At 36.8% G+C, this 21,995-nt stretch overlaps 2 protein-coding genes across 4 annotated transcripts; both read right to left on the bottom strand.

The window, feature by feature from the left end:
- Nucleotides 1–1,624: 1,624 nt before the first annotated feature.
- Nucleotides 1,625–20,164, bottom strand: LOC115627498 (protein spinster). 3 transcript variants are annotated; one of them, XM_030523193.1, is made up of 9 exons: nucleotides 19,329–20,164; nucleotides 10,096–10,453; nucleotides 8,272–8,598; nucleotides 7,483–7,744; nucleotides 4,595–4,693; nucleotides 4,371–4,517; nucleotides 4,165–4,312; nucleotides 3,936–4,076; nucleotides 1,625–2,587 (listed from the first exon to the last, which is right to left on the bottom strand). In XM_030523193.1, the coding sequence occupies exons 1-8, from the start codon at nucleotides 19,657–19,659 to the stop codon at nucleotides 3,967–3,969; spliced, it is 1,782 nt and encodes a 593-aa protein (XP_030379053.1). In that variant the 5' UTR covers nucleotides 19,660–20,164; the 3' UTR covers nucleotides 1,625–2,587; nucleotides 3,936–3,966. The 3 variants fall into 3 exon arrangements, with proteins under 3 accessions (XP_030379053.1, XP_030379045.1, XP_030379062.1); XM_030523185.1 differs by lacking the exon at nucleotides 7,483–7,744 and adding an exon at nucleotides 7,934–8,195 and having other exon boundaries at nucleotides 19,329–19,659; XM_030523202.1 differs by lacking the exon at nucleotides 3,936–4,076 and having other exon boundaries at nucleotides 19,329–19,659.
- Nucleotides 20,165–20,603: 439 nt separating this feature from the next.
- Nucleotides 20,604–21,477, bottom strand: LOC115634445. Its single transcript, XM_030532156.1, has 3 exons — nucleotides 21,234–21,477; nucleotides 21,007–21,174; nucleotides 20,604–20,947 (listed from the first exon to the last, which is right to left on the bottom strand). The coding sequence occupies exons 1-3, from the start codon at nucleotides 21,475–21,477 to the stop codon at nucleotides 20,700–20,702; spliced, it is 660 nt and encodes a 219-aa protein (XP_030388016.1). The 3' UTR covers nucleotides 20,604–20,699.
- Between the last annotated feature and the right edge of the window lie 518 nt (nucleotides 21,478–21,995).

Raw genomic sequence — 21,995 nt, 5'->3', positions numbered from 1 at the left:
TTCGTTTCTTATTTGTACATACAAGTATAATACATACCACCTGGGAATGTTTATTTTAAATGCCATGCTCGCGTTATGTCTATGAATGACACAGACAAGCACTTATTAGAACTGCACCAGTTCCTGAGCACAAGCACTAGACGCATTAACTTGCATATTATAAATTAATCCACGGTCAGACATGCAAATAATTCGCGCATAAATTTGAATTGGTGAATACAAAACAGGCCTTTTGTAGCAGAAAACAATATTTCAGTACACTGCAGTTAACATTGCAACATACGCATAAAATTTAATACATCTGTGTGCAAATTGTCTGTCTGTCTTGACATACACTGATGCTTTCAGGCTCGCAGATAATTTACACACAAATTTGTCGTTGCAAATCCAAATGTGTTTTTTGTATAAGAAAACTATACATATTTCAGTATATAATTAACTGAAGTGGCATTGACACATTTATATAGCATTATATAAATTGTACGTGCAGATTATCTGCCTGTCTGACCATACCTTTAAGCTATGGTTAGACATTCAAATAATTTGTAAACAAATTTGTCTTATGTTTTCAAGCTAAATCCCAAGGAAGTTTAATATTATTATTGATTTGAATGTTTAAGAAAAGTGTTGGGTACATATTATTTGCCTGTCTGACCACAGCTTTATATGTTTATGAAACACTACTTAGATTTCGGTCGAGCCGAAATTGTGATTCCCTTCACAAAAGGTCTAAACTCAAAATGTGGCTTGTCCTTTTGCAATAAAACAACTAACGTCTTAAGCGAGACGCAGCCTGTCCGAAAGATTTTGTGAAGCGCGTTTAAATTCTCGCTATTTTAAATATGTATGTAAATTAAAATGCACTCGGGCACAGGTATTAAAGCGCACAAAATATCAGTACTAAAACAAATGGTCGTTTTTCATTTTTGTCGAGTAAAGTTCAATATGGAAAAGTTTTTTCCGATCCATAGACTCTGAATAGTTGAATCTCAGCCCACCCTGTAGGTATAATAGAAGCAGCACACTCCAACCAATCCACAGTCTTCGAATTTAATCATGTCAATCAGAGGATTTATTAATTTGGAATAACCATGGTAATTCGGCACCGGAAATCATCAGATCGAAGACGGAAGCGGATGGTTAACAAACTAAGAGCAAAATTATGCCGGAAACCATAAGATAATTGCAAAAACAATAAATATTCAGAAGAGCATACGTATTCCGCCGTATGTTATGAAAGCTGTACTTAGAGGCATAGGAAATCATTCAAAATATTCGGAAACAATATGATGATGAGTCGATTAAGACATTTACTGGAAAAAAGGTAATCTCTCCCCCAGATCGGACTATATGATGACGGGTACTCGTATATACAAAGATAGGTATGATTGGAGATTTGAAGAATGTAGTGCATTAAATTCCTCACCAAACTTGAGCCAGATTATATGATACTATATAACTGTTTAGCAACAATCGCCTAACTTTTTTGAATACACAGAAATGGACCATTAGTTTTAGAATCTTAAAGTAGGTTTTAGAGAATTTTACCATTTCTATACAGTATCGAGATCATGATTAATGCGAGCGAATACTCTTCTGATCTGTACAATAAAAACTTCAGGTATTTATTTGAAAAATATTTTAATGTCATGTTCATTCATTCAAAATACATTTCTTCACTTCTTGCTGTGTTCAATTTCGTTAATAATCTATAGGCGTTTAAGGTCTTGCACCAAAACTTTTGATTAGACAGTTGTGTTAATTGCAGTCTTGTTATCGAATTCATTTATACGAAGTGGCTAACAACAATGTAGTAATAAAAGTTCTAGTTAACAAAAACTCCGAAATTGCGTAAAAGCTGTATAATTTTCCAATAAACATTTCATGAATTTGTGTTTTCTTTCATTCAATTTGTTAAACGCTCTAACTACAGTTACAAGATAATGTGTTTAATTATATATATGTTATATATACCCATAAATATATATAGAGCTTATGTCTGGTTAATAAAGCACTTTTACAATAGCTCGAGCTAATATTTACATGTCATACACTGAGATACACGGTGCGAATAAAATTAATTTATGTGCTATATGTATTATTTACAATTGCTATAGACGAGCCAGATAAAGAAATACTTGAAAATGATTTTGAATTTCCCGTTTAGAATTAATTATAACTAGTCTAGAAACTATGTGTGCATTAATAGGTAGTGTTCTAGTATGTTTACATGACTTGTGGCTCCAAAGCTTCTTATGTACACGATGAAGATGTTTCTTGTCACTTTCCTAATAGGAACATGCGCCCTTACATACAAAGTTTAAAGTATAGATCCCCGGCTTGGTTACACTTGAGTTACTTAGAAGACCACTTAGGCTACTTATCTACTCTGTATTGTATGTATAGTATATATGAAGTATGCGTAAATGGTATATGTATAATTATAGATGATTTTCAGTCAGTATCAGGTCACCCAAGCCGAAATCCGAATCGCCCGGAGTGCGCCGATAAACTTCTTCTATCGCTTGGTATTAGGCAATCTCGTTTCGAGCGCTTCGCGGATTCTGCCCTTCTTGATCATTAGATTCTGTAAAATAAATAAGAAAACGATTAGAATTAGTCAAGCGATGCGTTACGAAACGATTTAGAAAAGAACGAAGAGGAACTAAGAAACAGTTAGACCTGCAGAACATTTTCGCTATAGCTTGGTACTCAGTTCAAAAGTATAGCTAGAGGTTGTTTAAAATTATTAATAACAATTGAAATTTCAGATTATTATTCTACACATTTCAAAACAAAACAAACTCAAATTTGTAATTTTTTCAGTAAAGAATTTTGAAGCTAAGCGATAAGTAATTCCTATAAAGCGGTTTGCAAATGCTGTCTTTATCTTTTAAAGATAATCGAAACTTATTTGGAAAACAATAGTCGATATTGTTTCTTGAAACATGCAACGAAGAAGAAACTTGAAAAAATAATGTTTTAAGTGTGCTTTGAAAAAAATCAACAGATTTTGAAAATTCAATTACAAAAATGGAGCAGATATAGTACTTTTCGGTAGCATCCGTATACTGAAGGGGACTTCAGATTTTCAATTCTTTGAACTGAATAGAAAGAACACAATGAAAATATTGCCTGATAGCTACATCCAGTAGTAGATGTACAATTTTTTGCGGACTCTAAATTCGACTCCTTTGAATACACAAAGTTTTTAAAAAAGTGTTTTTTCCATTATTTTCTGTAATTGTAATTTGCTTCTTGGTATAGAATAACCTTATAAAAGAAGGAATCTTTAGGGAAATTTTTAATCTACGATCGGCCGAGCTAGCTATGCAACAACACAAAGGAAAACAAAGAGAAAAGAGAAATAATAATATAAATTATTAAAAAAAAAAGAACTTGTAAATTCGAAAAGAAATGAACATTTCGTTCAGAAATCAAACCCAAAAATATATTTGAATTATAAATTTAAATAGTCCCTGACGTGTTGGCGATAAACTGATTAGTCCTGCTTTCGTTTTTGGAAAGCGTTCTAATGTCTACTAACTTAATTTAGAATACTTTTCAACTGAGCACCACGCCTAGGACGAGACAATGGCGGTTTACACTTAGGATGTGGCATGTTAGGCGATTATGGTTCAAAGCGTTCAAGAATGGATTTGCGCTTTTTTTCTGATGTAAGTGCAGTTATTAATTGTAAGTATGCATGAGTGAGTCTGCGGTCATACATGCAAATAATTTGCGCACAAATTTGTCCAATTTCCCAAGGGAACTTTGGAAAGCAAATTTCAGTAGTTGGCAGACAAACTAGATGCATGAAACCGACAAAGTTGTGTGCAAATTAATTGCCTGTCTGATCAAAGAGCAAGACTTTCGAACAAAACAGACGAGCGAACAATGCACGCAAACAATTTGGACAAGAATTTGGAACCCACCTAGCAAAGTAATAAAAATAAAAACACCGAGCTATTTACGAACGCGTAATGCTATGTCCGTGCATATAACTAGACTATCAGAATCAATGGATTCGACATCGTTTTTGTTATGCGATGGCGATGTTGCTCTCAAATGGTGTGCTGAATCGGGCCGAAACGAAATATACAAAATAAAGAGTCTAATAGAATTGGGTTGGGGATGGAGAGGTGTGGAGCAGAGTGGACTTACCGGCGACAGCGCGTACGGCAGCGGTTTTGTCCTTAATTATATAACAGGCGGTCAACAGGAAGAAAATGCCGCCGAGAACCTCAACGAAGGTCGTGGAGAAGAGCGCATATTGCAGGCCTTCGAATTTGATTTTGTTCGAGTACTCCGACTGGAAAGTAGAATGGTCCTTTAGTGATAAAAAAAACCCTTTGTTTTGATCAACTTACCGTATCATCCCGCAAGTTGATAATCGCTCTTTCCGTACCATTGCTCAATAATTGGCTTGTCTCGTTCACTGCCGTAAGGGCGAGACTTACGAGGCGATTGTCTTCTCGCGCATTACCCACCAACTGCTTCTTGATAGCTTCCGATATCTGCGTTCGCAAAGGAAAAAAACAATGTGTGATGACAATGGCATGACAGATTAACATGAGCCGGCTTGATTACTTACCGCTCCCACCAGATAAGGACTTCCGGCATCTCCGAAGGCATGTGAGATAAGAATTTGGAAGGCCTCGGCCGTGGAACGACGATTTGGCACAACAACGTACTATGCAAATAAATCGTTATTAGTGGAAATAAACAGCTATTTAATAATACAGCAAGCAAAAAGTGCAACAATAATAATAATAACAACAACCACAGCCAGTTTGTTAATAGGTGTGTTTGTGTGCGTGTGTGTGTGTGTGTGTTTGCGAAACCACAATCAACAATGCCAAATTAATACAAAAAGCTCTTAGTAGATGGAGCCACTCAAACAGCCATCGGGTGTGTGTCACCGTTTATGGTCGCGGGAACAGTTCTTCTTTGTTGGGGGTGCGCACGCCTGGGAACAGTTCGTTTGTTTACATTACATTGAAAAAATCGCGAACGCTGCTGTCGTCGCCGCTGCTGCCTTTCTTCTGCTAACACGTTCTCCTTTTGTTATTGTTTTTTTTGTAGATAACACGTTATGACGTAGATAGACCGCATTGACTTAACTGTTGACTGTGGCAATTTGTTGTGCAGTTTTGCGTTATTTACATTCGGATTTAAGACTAATAAGCAATTTGTTGTGTGCAAATATTAAAAAAAAAACATATACAAATATTGAGCTACAATTAAATTTTACTGTTATCATTAGTAATGGGTGTGCGATTGTGTGTGTATGTGTGCGAAGAAATGTTGATAACACAGACTGTCAGTGAAGAGTTTGGAAATGGAGTGTTTTGGCGAACTATTTCACCAAAGCCATCTGAATTTGATCATTTATCCCCCATAAATAGCTTTCTACAATCAAAGACCCTGAGAACTTCCAGCTGTTTTAAAAAGATTTTTAACAATCAAAGTACATTTTAGATTCTACAGTTTAGTATAAAAGGAAATTAGTCATAGTCTGATTTCCGGCTATTGCTTGAAAGAAATGAATCACGTAATAACGAATATGATTCTGATTCGACATAGGCCCTTTCTACATACATGTTTGGGAAACCTATACTCTATTTATCAATTTGTCTGTTTGGAGTCCAATTCTGATTTGTTTACGGAAAATATGAGTTCCATACACAAACAAGTTTGAAAGCGGATTTTAGGTAAAGCTCTGCAATTTGTAGACAGAAGGTTAATGTAGTTCTTTGTTTGTGCTCATTGAATGAAAACATCAGGCGATATGTGCCCGAAATGCCATTCAACAGCTGAGTTAATTTATACTGCTCGTGTGCCATTAGATAACATTTTAGTTGGAAAAGGAATACTTTGGTTATGAAAGAGCCACAGCAGCACGTACAATTTCTGAAAGTGTGTGTGTGTGATAAAGAAGTGAAAATAAATAAAAGACCGTACGATGGGGGCTTTGGGGTGCAATCATAGTGCGTCTTTAAATATTGGCACCAACAATCTATCTCTAAAAATATCATAGAAAAGCCAAAATATATGTACTATAAATGTGTACGAGTATGTACCAAAATCTGTGATGCTTTAGCGTTTTAACAGCTGCATCAGTTGTTCCCAAGCACTGATATATGGGAAACTGTCAATGCTTATCTCCCCCTCCCCACATCCCATCCTACTCCCTCTATTATCGCGAAAGCGTCATTGTGCTGCGAATATTTGTACTCTATCTGCTCCATCCACATTTAGTCTAGACTGCGAAAAAAATAAAATAAAATATGCGTCCTGCAATGCAGAACCATGTTGTGGGGGAGTGAGAACTGAACAAGTTCGCTGTAATTCAATATACAGGGTTATTCTCAAACTTGACTAAGTCGCCAAACTGATTAAATTAAAGCAATTCAATAATACAAGTGAATAGACATTCGCAGTTTCCTGTTCTAAATAGGGGCCCCAATTGTCTTCAAAAAATGCGGCTATGCACAATTTTTATCGGGATGGCCAATAATTATTCCCCTTTGGTTTGATTTTTGTAGAGTCTTCTGTTCTGATTTTATTTCTTTTAAGCAAAATCAAAACTTAAATAGCAATAGTATATTTTCTTTTCCTACAATAACTATTGCAGGTCAAGTAATCTAGAAGGTAAATGGTATTATTATTAGAATAAGAGTGATATTGTTCTATAAACAATAGGAGAAGAAACTATCGAAATCAGTAATTCTCTTTTATCAGCTGCCAAGAGCCGTTCCTTACAGACAAAGATATAACAAACAAAGAAACTATCTTTTCTCATTTCTAAATGATTGGAATTTTGGATTTAGTGAGGGTTACGCAATTTTCCTTTGATAACACAGATGAATTGTAATCGATAACTTAAAATTGATAGCATTATGGGTTCTCTGTAATTGCCGGAACACCCTCAATGTTTATATGCGGGTGTGACGTGTCCACAACCCTCGATTTGGGGCACGCTTTTTTGCCAGTCTTATAAATTGCAAGAAACTTTAATGCAAGTTTTTCTTTACCTTAAGGGTTGGCCCTTGAGGGATTGTGATAAAGGGGGTTGCAAAAATAGTGCAAAGGCACACATATGTATAGTATAGTATGTAAGTTTATCTTGTATAACTCATAAGAAGCGAATACGAATGAAAATTCAATACCTTACGCACATATAGTGAAAGGGATATGTTTGCGGGTTTGCTCGATGCGGCAGGGAAACCAACACCAATGCAGATACAAATGCGAGTTTTCATTTTAAAGAGTAAGCAGTTAGGTGGTGAAGCCATGAGACCAAAATTATTACAGTGTGTGGGTGGGTGTGTGTGTGTGTGTGCTTTACGCTAATAATAACAGTAAAATGTTAATTACAAACAATAATAATCTACACAAATGTGCAACAATATTCAACATTTTTAACAACAATTTTTTAAACAGTGTTTTGTGAAATTTTGAAAATACTTTTCTTCTTACCAACAAAATGTCCGCAACAATTGCCCAGTTCAAATTTAAAGCTAACTGACCAAAGAATATCAAAATATATGTGCCAGCGGTGGAATGATTCGTTATAAGGCAGGCACCGGTCAGCAGCGGCGCGCTCAGCAGAAGACCGAAGGCACAAATTGCGGGATCGGCGGATGGATATCTCTTGTGAAGGAATTGCGATAAGAACGAGCCCAGGGGTACGCCCAACAGTCCCGCAACCATGGTAATGGCGCCAAATTTGAATGCAACGCTATTGGGTTTTTTGTTTTGGAATAAAATATCTGATTAATTTCAAATGGTTTGCAAAAGCGTTAGAGTAGAGAAAGATCAAAATTATGCAAGGATATTAAGAGCGCGAATTGTGTTTAAGCCGCCTGGTTGTTGTTTTTGTTGCTACTAGTGCCAGTGCTTGTTGTATTGCCGGTACGGGCTCGCTTACCAACAGGATGTCCGCCACAATGGACCAGCACAGATTGAGGAACACCTGTGCGACAAACATGAAGAGGTAGCACAGAAAGGCGTTCGTGCGCGGCAACACGAGGGAGGCATACACCATGGGTGCCGAAAAGAGCAGTCCAATGGCGCATATATATGGATCACAGCCCTCAAAGCGGCGACGCCAATGTTGCGCCAAGTAAGAGCCCATAGGTACGCCAATTAGGCCTGCTGCCATGGCCACAAGTCCGAATATGTACGCAACTCTTAAGACGTAACAAATTTACCGATAAAGGTAAATAAAGCTGCTGACAAAATGCGCTAGAAATATGTTTAACTTACTCATCCACTTGCAAGTCCTCGTTGCCGGGTTGCATGCTCATGCCCAGATGGATATAGCTGGGTCCCCACCAGGCCAATGCGCCTGTGACGAACGCCACGCAGGTAAAACCGCATGTGGAGAGCATGAAGGAGCGATTCTTGACCAGGCCCTTGAGGTCATCCTTATAGCTGGTGGTCTCCATGTTGTGGGATCCTTCGCTGGCGCCACGTTCGGGATCCTTGATGAGCAATATAAGCAGCACAGCTGCAATACCCAAAATCGGTGTCACCCGCAACGCCCAGCGCCAATTGTTGGCCAAGGTGGCGGTCTTTGAACCGATTATGTAACTGCAAGTAGAGTTTGAATAAATATTTTAATTGAATTTTCTTGAAATAATGGGCGAAACAGTGTCCATATAACGTCCATTAATTCCCTAAAGAGACAGTAAAATAAGCATTTAACGTTTTCTAAAGCAACTATGCGACAGCACCGTTTGGGAAACTGAAAGGCTATGCGCGTCTCAAAGCCGCAATTAGCCAAAAATTTTGGAATTTTAAGGCAATATTCCACAGTAAAACAAAATATCGAATATCTATAATATCGAAAGTAAACTTATTGGGCTACTAATGAGCGCAATATAGCATACTGTGCTAATCAAGTCTGTTCGAACACAACGCCCAAAACTACTTGTAGTAGTGCTAGATCTAATTTGAAGTGGAAGCAATATCTCCTATGATTAACCTACGGAGAAAAAGGCCCACATGGGTTCTACGGTTGGCAAGTTAAAGTCTAGCTAAGCATAACGGAAATGGAGTATTAGGTCCCAGCCACAAATTGTTTAAGGACTAACGTTTACTAAAGATCCTAGGGTGGAAGACTTTCCTTTACTTTGTAATAGAGTAAAAGGGAAATACTGAAGCTAAAATTAGCATAAATTATGGTATTGACGCGTTCGAGAGGATTCATTAGTAAAGGCTTTGGCACTGGTTGTAGAACAAATACAATACTAATACTTAGGTCCCTCAAAAAAATGCAAATATATTCCATCACACCAATGAAATTAAACATTTTTTTTATGGGAATGATAAGAATGACAAATCTGCCTTTTGTCAGTAATATAATTAGTTCAGATATGTCTATCTGATTTCAATTGCTAATCTAGCTTTTGTTTGACACTCATGAACTGGAAACACTGCTCGTATTATCGAAAATTCCAGTTGCCATTTGCCAATTGACACTAAACTGTAACCAGGCATCAATTGACCTCACTTTAAAGCTCAATTGAGGACTTTATCATTTGATTTTGACTGCTAAAAATATTTACATAAATAAAATTGTGCAATTAAACTTTAAACTACACACAGACAAATGAAGCCGAGGCTGGTCTCTCGTGAGCTTTTAACACTCACGCGACATTTCTCATGAACCCCAATGATTTCTTAATCAAGAACAAATTGAAAAATCAAATCGACACAGCACTTTGTACCCATCAGCCGATCACACGGATCGAGACAACGCACCGCACTCACCATTCACATATATACATATATACTTATATGTGCTAGTATGTACTATATAGTACATTACAAACAGATTCCGTTTCATACGTTCAACAATCAACCAATACAATCAACATTTTAAAGAGACTTCAATCAGGCAGCAGTTGTTCCACGTGACGATGGCGATTAAACGATGTGGTCTGATAACGACTCGATCTTGTCATACAACATATTTGAAAAACTACCTCCCCACGTCTATTTCGAATGACTAATTGGTAAATAGTGCCAGTAGGCCGAATGGCGTAACTTTGATCGCCAAATGGGTCATTATCATTAAAAACTTACCCAAAACCTGAGCCCACTGGTATGGCAAAATAGAACAGGGCCAGCATTTTTGAGCGCATATCGTTCACGAACATATCGGAGATAATTGTTGGCGCTATCGTGCTGTACGAGGCCTCTCCGATGCCGACAAGGGCGCGGAACGTGATAAACCAGCCATAGTTGGGCATGAAGGAGCCGAGTAGTGTCGTCGTCGACCACAATGCCACGCCCACAGCCATTATCCAGGGGCGTGAGTGGCGATCGCCCAGGTAACCGAATAAGGGCGCAAACACCATATAGAAGATGACAAACGCTGTCTGTAGCAGGCCGGCAGCATCATCAGCTATTTCAAAATCCTTCTGTATATCGCTGAGCACGCCTGCAAAAAAAATGTCGAAATTAGAAATCAGCTGCTCAAAAACACGTGAAAAATAGGGTGAGTTAGGGGCAGCTAATTGCTAGGCATTAGCTGTTAATTAATAGAATAAATAATGTATGTATATCGGATACATACGATTGATTCATTGAAGCGTGTGCTGCTAAATGATTCACAATTAGCAGACATTAATCAAAAATCCATTAAATTCCAAAACTATATTGATTTAACACCCACGTTCTTTACGCACAGTCACTATTTTTATTTTATGATTAATAATTGATTATGCAATATAGAATGTGACTAGAGGACTGGGGATAAAGGGATTAATTGAACGTATAAATGCTGGGGATGACATGATTCCAGAACTTATGCTAGAGGACTCTGCACAGCAGTTATCTTGATTTGTATTCAGAACTGATACTATAATTTTGCATGCTGGGAAACATCTCGTAAATGGCTAACGAATGTCAAACTTTTAATTGCATAATGAATATGACGAGACGAAATTTCTATGACCACTAATTGATATTTCTTAAGAAAGAAAGCATAAGCTGAACAGTCCAAGAATAATAAAAGTATAATATGCATGAATCGCACATATGTATAATCATGTATGCAGAGATTTGATTTATATAAATCGTCATACTAGATTTGAGTTGGGATTCTCTGGTCCCCAATATCTGTGAATCAATGATGATTAGAAATTAGCGGGCTACATTTCTTCAAGTCTATTCAAAAACAGGTTGCTTGAAAATTAATTTCTATTTCCCTCCAAAGCCCATAGCAGAATTTTATAATCGTGTGAGGGCTTAATGTCAGCATCACCTTTCACCGACTAAATGCAAAAAGTTTCGTAACCCTAAATGCATATATGCATATTTCGGTTTTGCATCATAAAATAATGCAAAATAGCCACATTTCGAAAAGCAAACAGAACTCGGAATACAGAATTCCAGCGATTTACGAGCTTTTTTGCTTAACAAGATTACTATACAAACATAGCACCTGAATGCACAAGGTTCATGGTACGCTTCACTAACACGCGGATATGCATGCATATGTATGTATACTATATACATACTCTATATTGCAATATTTAAGACCCAAACGACCTTAAGCAGTATTGGCTGATCGTGAATAAACATATTGTTTCCTACTCTGCCACCACCCAAGCAATTCAAGCCTAGCAAGTTCGCGATACAGTTTTGGGGGCTTGGGACCGTCTTCAGCCAAACATTTTTGAAAGCACATTGGCCTTTGCAATACACAAAATTGCTCAAAATATGACAACAACAACAAAAATCACCGAACATCTTTGGTAGTGCGCCAGCACCCAAAAATACGAAAAGCCATAATACACGAAAGAAACGAGATCAGCCAAGAGCACAGAGCGGGGCCGGCAGGCAGCGTACGAATGAATACATGGCCAAAACCGAAAAGCTCAACAAGTTGCGGTTCGGGGGCCGGCAGAGTGCGAAAGCGAGCCGAACGAGTGCCGCGTTACGTGGCGCAACCCTAACGAACGAACGAGCGAACGAACGAGCGACCGAAATAAACAAATAAACGAAGTGTGGAGTGAATCAGACGACGACAGACGTTGTGGTTTTTGTTTAATTATTTCATTTTCTGGGTCTTTTTACTCATTTTGCTTTTTGAGAAATTTATCGTACGATATTTTCAACCAATCAGCGCGTTTGTTTAGCCAGTGACGTAACGGTTAGAGGACGCCGCGCGATAAAAGTGCACAAATATATTTATGTACATACATACATATGTACCCGTATGTATGTTGTAGACGTTGCTATTGTTGTTGCGATGTCTGACGGGTGTGCAATGAGCGTGTGATAGAAATCGTCAAGACCTTTGCGCATGCCAATACTATTTTGTTTTTGCTATTATTGTTTATAACTGCTGACGGGCCGCCTATCCAGATGCAGCCATACACACAAATATATACATACATAGTTAGAAGGCTTGGCGGATGTACGTATGCACTTACAAAGATATCTATACACGAATATGTATGTATGTACTTGTATGTATGTATGTATGTAATGCAGTACAGTGCGGCTTGGCAAAGTTTTTCTTGTACCCTTTTCTCTTGCACTTTCTAGTAGAAAAATGATGATGTTTAGTTTTTAGTAGCTCCCAAAAGAATACGTTATTATTTAATAAACTCTACTTAAAATTGTTGCCATAAATTGAGTTCTTATAACCAAATGCCTAACAAAATCAGTGCTGTACTATTCAGTCCTCCCCCCTTATCGTTTTCATTTATTTTATTCACTTTCTCTTGCAAGAAAAATTGTGCGCGGTATTTTCGAAAAGAAATCGTGACGAGCAACTTGTAAATTAGGAAATCGATCAAATAAGTAACAAGTTGCTTAAGTTTATCGATAAAAAAATAACGCATTCATTCATAACTGTTGGGCAGTATTTCGTTTTCTGTTAAATAGTGTACTAAAAACAATTTATTAGTTTATTTTATTAATTAATTAATGCAATGTGGTTTGCATTATCAAGACAGTACTGTATTTTTTTTCAATCTTTGCGAAAGTCACTGTAGACGCATAGAGGTTTGTTTTTAGAACTATCCGCCAGCAACAGATGAGACGGGGCCTGGTGCTCAATACTACATACTATGTGCCGGTTATAGAAACTTGCGCACAAAACAAAGCGGCATTTTGAGAACCGGTTTCTCTACACTAACCGCTTTATTTAGCACACAGCGTAAGCTTGCGATCTAAAGCGCCTATGCCGGCTGAGACGGAAATAAAAACGCCAACTAGAGTCGACTCCACTAGCGGCAAGTACAACACCAACACAGAGACGTGGTGGTCGAATGTTGGAATGCGCTCATTACCATGAATGAAAAAAATTGTTGTACTGCTAAATAGCAAGAGATTGGAGCTGCGGCCTTGACTGCCGCGTATCTTTTAGAGACTTTCTTGCTAAAAAGAGAAAAAGTAACTGTAGAAGTGGCTGGGCTAGCTGGCTGGCGTCTTCATTTCGTCTGAAGGCCTTCAGTTGAGACATGTGTACATACATACATACATACATACATATGCCTGAATAAACGCTCATATAATAAAAATAAATAACTAAAACTTTCCATTGGAAAAAGAAACTACTTATGAGATACTTATATGTATGCATGTATATATGTATGTAGCTGTGCTACTAATTGAGTCTAAAAGCTGAACGATTTTGTATGACAAACTGAACCATCCTTCATATGTGTGTATGTGTATGTATATTTATTGGCTAGGTCAGGATACACAACGAATGTAAATATTGATACAACATTAATCAGAAACTTGCACGCCTTGCCAGCCAGCTAATGTCATATAATACACCAAATAGTCTCAGTCTGTTGATTGTTGTGCCACTTCTCGGATTATTAAGACTACTATAGTCAGCGTTTGTGTGTTGTGGGTGTGGTTGCTAATTCAATTTACATGAGCGGTTCGAAGAGAACTTGCACATGCAGTTTTCCTTTGACGACGACGTTCGTCTTACACGTCAATCCACGCGGTCGTTGACGCGGAAAACTGTGAAAATGCAAATTGCAGCAATGTTGCAAATTGAACAAAATGTGTGTATATCCAAGAATACAAAACAAATATAATTCACCAAAGCATTTGCTTTTTATTTTTAAAACTTTTTATTTTGCTCGTTCGTTGGCCTAATGGGGTCTTTAAAACTAATTAGCATTTCGCAATTGTTAAATCGAAAATGAGCTCAGACATTTGCGTCCAGCCACATATGTACATATGCACATACATATGTATGTAGAGGTGAAGGTGCAAATACCAATAAAAAAAAAGCTCATGCGACTCGCAAGTTTTCAAGTGCATTATATAAGTATATGTAGAACAATGCAAAAATGGAAAGAAAAATATACCAAAGAAGCATTCAAAAGTTTACAATTGTTTCCCATAAATGCAGCAAATTATTGTTAAATGCCACGTGCAACAAGTGAAAGGTGAAAGTGGTCGTGCAACCACATGCATTTCATTTAATTTTGTAGCAAAGATATCACATACATTTCTACACATTTCGTTCATCCCAAAATGTGCAACTACTTAGACTTAGGCCAAATGAACAAAACGAAAGTTGTGTCGAACGACAAAAACTTTTAAAGTAGTTTTGGGAAACACCTGAAGCACAAATACAATAAATTCACATGCAAAGCACGGGCACAGGGCCCAAATAAATAAATGCAAAATACGAAACGAGATAAATGTCGTAAGTGTTGGATCGAATCGGTGTGGTATAAGTTTTTAAATATACATACAAAGAAAAACATTTTCGAGTGAACTGCTGAGTGAAATTATTAACCTTTTAAGTAGCACATCCAATATTTTTTAAGTATAAGTCGCCTTTGAAGAATGTTTGTTGTTTTCAGCGTACCCTTTTATAAGAAATTCATGTTCGCTGTTTAATTTGGTAATTATAAATAGATATTTCTGTTGAGCAATTGGAATGTTTGAAATTATTTATAAAAATAATATTTTAATTACTACATTTGTTATTGAATGAAATGCTTTTCATCTCTTAATGAATTTATATAATATCCTGTTTATTTTGGTTATTTAACAACTTGTGAAAATTCTTGAAAAGTTAGCTTAAGTCAACACTTGTTCAGTTCAGAAATCGGTTATTAAATATGGTATTAATATTATATATTTTTGGAATACTTTTAAATATCATAAGTGGCTTCTATTTCTCTTATAATAATGCAAGTTTTTTGATTAGCTCTTGAGTTTGTGAATGCTTTATCACACCTCCAATCAATAGACTCTGCTGATGGCGCTTTAAACCAATTGCGTCGAAAATATTTCGTAAATGGATACTTATGGTTTGTTTGGAACACAGCCAAAAGCATTACGTAGGAAAAATACGACCACAGACCTAAATACAAAAAAGATACTACGAAGCAAATCGGTTTCTTTAAATACATCTTAAACGATAGCTGCCTTTTAAAAAATTGGTATATCGGGGTCTTTCTGTATAAAGTTCGACAACAAAAATAATTTGTATTTATGCTAAAATGTCAACAACAAAACCCCGCAGGCTTCAGACCCCTAAAGAATAAAATGCATAAAGAGCAAAAAAGAAAATTAATTAATGCATTATTCTGAAAATTAAATTAAGCCCGATCGTCTTAGAGAAATCATGCAACCTGCTCACAAGAAGAACAATCATTTGTTCATTAAAAGGCACCCAAATGAGTTCGCTCGGAGGCCACATCAGGTTAAAAATAATAATGAATGCATATCGACACATCAGGTGATGATTTTTACCATATGTTTTGCATATTCTTCGTCTACTCTATGGACTTTTAATTTGGAATTGCAGTTGAACCTCGACTTTCCGGAACTCTTTAAACGGGGAACATTTCTTAACCGGGGTGCTAAGTGATTATATTTATGAGGTATACATTAACTGTGATTTATCTATTTTATCCGAGACACACGACTGATGAAGAGACTGCGACTTTGAATCGCACTGTTTCTATTATATTTGAAAACGAAATCGTAAACTTGGTTCAGAGGCCCAAAGTGAATGAGTTTAACTCAAATTCAGACCGAGGAATTACGAAAAAAGCCCACCCCTTTACTTGAAGAGCTATCAAAAGCTAAAGATAGTCTACCTTAAACGATCTTTTTAAATAAATGTACTCAATGGTAATGATTTCTACATGTAAGATTGACATTTTCCTGTTACAAATAAATGAACATAAGAACAATACGTCTAAAAACTTTAACACATTAAGTTGGGGAAACTATAGCTTTAATATTTTTTAAGATCTTCGCAGTCATACTGGCGAACGGAGAGATAAGTCCTAGACCGACGCATCTAAGTATTACCACTTGCTTAAAAAACGATTGGCTAAGATTTATAACAGTACGTATGTATTTGTGAAATAAAGTTAGATAAAGTTATTCTTGTTGATGATTAATTTCTTGACGGTTTCCTATAATTTGCAATCAATAAGATACCCCACCAAATGCATAGAAACCAAAGAAAAATAATCAATATAATCAGATTTGACAACGAAACTGCGCATTGGACGGGCATTAACATCATGTGATCTGATCACATCTGTTATCGAAAATTAGTTTTTAAGACTTTAATATTTTCTACTGTTGGGATTTTTGTGTTCTAGTACCTCTTTGGCGTGCACTCATCAGTTGGCTCACAATTTCATGGCCCTGTTAAATTTATAGCCAAAACGTTTTGCACATTTTGCCGAGCAGCGCGTGCCTATCGAACCAAGGTTGTGCATATCAGAGAAACATTTTTGGAAAAAGCTGGAGATAATCGGCTGCAGCCACGTGCTATTTCGCCAAATAGACGAAATCGCCCATAAATATTGTTGCCACATGTGCTGTGAAAAGGGAATGAGCCGTGCTTCTTAAATACTGTTTGTTTGCATTCTTTGGCTTAGCTCGTCCAAATGATAGTTGAGGCAGCCCAGCGACTGTTTATATTCCGATAGTATGTATATAGTACCTCTAATTGATAAAGTAGCCAAGGCTATAGCACAGATAGGAGGGAGGTAGTTGTACTAAAAGCCTTGGGACGCCTACGTTTTGTTTATTTTGCTTTTCATAACAATTTGTGTCGCTCGCTTTTACACAAAAAAAAAAAAAACAACATATATATAGCATATTTATATATATATACAGATATATCGTATATATGTACATACATGCCGATATTTACATACAAGTATGTTGGCAAATTTTATACTTAAATTTTTGTTTGGTTGACACATTTTTACCATTCAGTTCAACGCCAACGTATGGCGGCAAATAAACAAGCAAAAAGTATGAATGTGAATGGCTTAAAATAAGTGTACATCCGTAAAGAAATGGCACGCATACATACATGTAGATGTATACACATATGTCTATATAGAAAGGAAAAAATGCAGCGAACAATCGATTTAAATGATTATTTTTTTTAATTAAGTGCAGCGAAAGCTTGTAAAAAATTGATTTCTATATTATCGGATCTGGTATTTTAAGTTAAGCTTTGCAGCAAATTTATAAATGTTATTCATTTATTTCAAAACGACATTTGCCAAAACTAACTTAATTATATAAATATATTATTTAGTCGGATAAATACATATCAGTGGCTAGAGAATAAAAGGCAATGTAATTTTTTCATTAAAAATAAACACTCGAAAGACAAAATAAATAAGACTCGAGCAGCTGTTAGATAAAAACTATTATAAATCCAAAACTTTTATTTTTTTTTACATTTCAAAAATAGCTTCCAAGCTCTACATTTTTCAAATAAATTTTAAAAATTTCCACTACACATTTCCGACCGCAAATTTTGATATCTTGCATTCACTTATATAGTAAAGCCTCTTCAATGGTTTGATTAAAAGTCATACGATTGTGATACGAGTGGAATTTCCTGTGCTGAAGGCCCTTTGTGCATAAAAATGTTGACTTTAATCTTTTATTGAAAAATATACTCGACGAGCAGAAACCGGCGAACTGCTGATTGAGCTCAGAACTTAAGTTCAGGTTCATGTTCAAACTATAAAAGAGGTTTGCACATTATTATTAATTTGAATTACACATTAGTTGGCAAGCAAAATGTTTCGTTATACATAATGGGCTTGTGTAAGCCTAACTAACCATATGCGGGTAATGGTATTTCAGAGAAGAAAAAAGTTACACCATTGTCATTTAAATGTAGGCAGCGACTTTTATTTAAAAATAAAACTGTAATCGCAATAAACAAGTTGTTGAAACATCACGCCATACTCAGCCATAGTAGTTAGTCACACATAAACTATTGTCATGATACACGCACGTAATCGCAGCTTATTATTTTTAAAACAAACAGACGTATTTCTAAAATAAACAAGCAACTGTAAGCTGATATCGCTTTACTTTTAAAGCAAAAAGGTCATAAATGTGTAAGTACTTGTAAGCAGACCAGGCGATATCCCGGATAGTTGGAACTACCTCCCATAGCTATTCAGTTGCAATACTAAGCTAGACATTAATGGGAAATTCTATTCAATCACGAGCTCAGTATTTTGGGGGCATGTATCAGACCATGTCAGGCGCCGACTTCGCACTTAGCTAGTAATTCGTCAAGTGTATGCGAAATTAGAAAACTTCTTGAGTTTTAACTAAGGCCTTTGATTGATTGCTGCGGAGCAGTGGAAATGTTTTCTTTGTTAGGCCACTAATGCGACGTAACAACGTATACGGAGGTTTATCGTTAAGATAATATTTAACGTATGATTCAAATGCAAATTCCATTAGTCATTCAGATGTGTATGGCGAATATTTTCGAAACAATTTATCGTATAATAATAAAAAGTGCGTCAAACTTGTTGCCGGGTGGGTGGTACAAAATAAATAAATTGAAATGCTGATGCTGTCATGGTTTTATGTTTAAGCATTTTTTATTATATGAGGAAAAAATGTAAACCAAACATTTCCCTTAAACACTGCACTTGACACCAAAATGTCAAAGAACTAGAGAAGACGATCAGGATCAGCAGGCAGCCACAGCAGGCCTCTGACGACAACAAGATTGCGCATCAGATGTGCCTTGAGATTCTTTTTAAGATAATACATCTAGTATTTGGAAGCAAACATCACGTTGCGCACTTGACTTGACGTCACGGAGAGACGGCGGCGTTAATAGTGGCTACAAGCACGCAACCGACACTTGACTTCAATTAGGGAAAGTGACGGTGGGTGCAGTGTACAGTAAAAGGCGGGTAGCTTTTAACTACCAATAATTTTAATAGAGAAGAGACTTGTAGAGAATGCGGGTCACACTTCACACAAATATTAATTCTATTATAGTGCAAGTAATTGGAACTTACCCGCAATTGTGAAACGGTCCATGTAGTTAATAAGATTAACGAAACATAAAACCGTAACTGTGAACCACTGTGAGCGACCAACATTCGAAAATCGGACCATTGTTGCTGGTACTGTGTCAATTCCGTCTACAGCTCCTCGTAAGGGGCGCTCCTCTATGCTGTCGGAGTCTGATGAACTGACCAATTGTTGTGACGAGTTTGTCGGAGGCAGTCTGTCTGATGTGGCTACATCAACGTGGCTGCCACTCCCGCTGCTGCTGTTGCTCATCGCCGGATTGTCCATAGCTTCGGTGGGTAGCTTTTTATATGACTGTTGCTGTTTGTGCGACATTCACGTGCCTTCCACTTGCACTCTTCTACACACACACACACACACACACAAGCACCGACACACCCAATGTATGGAAAATCAGCAACAACACTAACAAAAACCCGTTGAAAGTTTTGCAGAGTTTATTATAATGGCAATGAATGTGGCAGCAAAACAACGCGGCAAAATATTTTTGCACACCAACACACACTAATGTAGGTAGAGACGCGCGAACACGCGATTGACGAAAGCAGTGGGAAGTGGAGATGCGAAAATGTGTTGGTGGCAAGATTTCTATGCGGTCGCCCAAAATACTTTGGCAACGTTTCAAATCGATTTAAATCCGCCCGCTTCTGTTCACGTACAGTTTTGCAATTTATCAATAAGTGCACTTTATTCGCGTATCACTTAAGTAGACTAATATATGTAGAATATGCGGCGCTTATAGATTAAAGGAATTTAAGTGCATTTGCAGTGCTTCTTTTTATCCCGTATTTATATTCCGTCACACACGTCCGCAATCTTTAGCCGAAACAAGTTAACTGTCGCAAGTCGCGAGTAGCAACTAGCGAATGTAAAACAAACAGAACCAATCGAATATCAAGTTAGAGGCATTTATTCGGAAATATATATCGATTACGTTGCCACTTTTTCGATATCACCTGGATGCTGCCAGTTTCAATTTCTTTTTATGATCTGGCAGCCCAAAGTCTTTTAAGCTTTAGCTGTTGAACGATTTAACTAATGAAATAAATGGTTTCTGATTGCTGATTAAGATACGACTGTGTTTATAGCTAATCTAAACAGAATAACGTAACGTCCACTTTCGACTTCTGTATAACTATTCTGAAAAGCTAGCAGCCCACTGGCGGCTGGTTTTAATACTGCAATTTATTTATATGCTATATATGTATGTACATATATATTCGAATTTGATACAACTAAAACGAAGAAAGGTACCCCTAACGATTCCACATCCTTATTAACGGAATGTACTAATCTTTTGAAAAATCTGTGTATTTTAGTATATGATGATAATATGTGATAAGTGAAGAGCCCGATCAATCAATTTCCATTTCATCTATACGCCCGCGCACTCGATTTTTTCGCTTATTTTTTTTAGTTGGTGGGGGCAAGAAACTTTCCAGAAACTCAATGGTGCTCAAAATGGTTTCGGAGCTTACATTTCCAATGTAGTTTTTATCAAAGTACACTAGCGGAGCGGCAGTCGCACCTAGCTTATCGCAATTGCACTGTCGATATTTTGCGTTGGGAGTTTCCGTTTCCGAATCTGTTTCAGTTGTTTTATCTGCAATTATAAAATCTGCTCTATTTTGTGGCAAATCTCAATTTTTAAGGTCTGCATACCAAACAGTGGCCGAAAACATTCCTTGACCTGTATCCATTTAGTGCAAGCTTGTTTGATGATGCTATCATTTTGCTTAAAGAAACTTCTGGCGGCATTGTCCACCCGCGACTTCATATATCCCGGCATATAGGGCCATTTGCCCTTAGCGGCGTAGAAACAAATTATGTCTGTAATAATTTAAAGAAATTTAAAAGACAGACTTTGAAAAACAAGTTCACACACTTACAGGGCACGTGAAAAAAATTCAGGAAGGTTCTCTGATAATCTAAGCTCGATATTACATGAATACCACTTGATTGATGTTTTTTTTGCCCAATTGTGTCGGGTAGTTCGGGATTTTTCGGCTGCGTTAAGGCAAAGGGTATTTCCTCAATCCGAACGCTTTGCAAGTATGCTTCGCTCAGAGTAAGCAGAAAACACCAAACAAATATTGGAAAGATCCAGAATACAATTTTATGTCCCAATTCCATAACGATAGTCTGTTCCCGTGACAGTCTAAAGTGCAACTGAATTGTTTCCCACAGGAGCACAGAGTTTTAAAGCACCTTTGGATTATTCGTGACAATTTATTGATTTAAATTACGCCAAATGTTAACATAAATAACTTGCATGTGTTAGTCCCATTGCTGGACACCACATGCACAAACATGCATACAAATCGTCAGCCAGCGCTTAAACAGTCATTGAACTTAGTTATACTTATGTACAATAGGTTGCACACAATAAACGTGAAAGGGGACCAATAACCTGTATCTTATTAAAACACAGCTAACGCTAATATCAAACAGTTAGGGTTTAAATTAAAGTTGGCCATCGCTTCCTCTATAATATTAAATATTAATTGATATTTTCAATTGCGCACCCGTCTACAAATTAATTAATTGTTGCTAAAGCTATAAATATGTATATATTGGGCATTTTTAGCGATGAAGCTGCTCACATGTTTCCTGACAGCATTGTACACGATCTGAAATATTATGTAACCGAA

The sequence above is a fragment of the Scaptodrosophila lebanonensis genome, unplaced genomic scaffold (genome assembly GCF_003285725.1).
Source record: "Scaptodrosophila lebanonensis strain 11010-0011.00,11010-0021.00 unplaced genomic scaffold, SlebRS2 tig00000001-arrow-pilon, whole genome shotgun sequence".
Taxonomy (NCBI): domain Eukaryota; kingdom Metazoa; phylum Arthropoda; class Insecta; order Diptera; family Drosophilidae; genus Scaptodrosophila; species Scaptodrosophila lebanonensis.
Note: the sequence above shows the minus strand (reverse complement) of the source record. Positions and strands in the feature narration are given on the sequence as shown.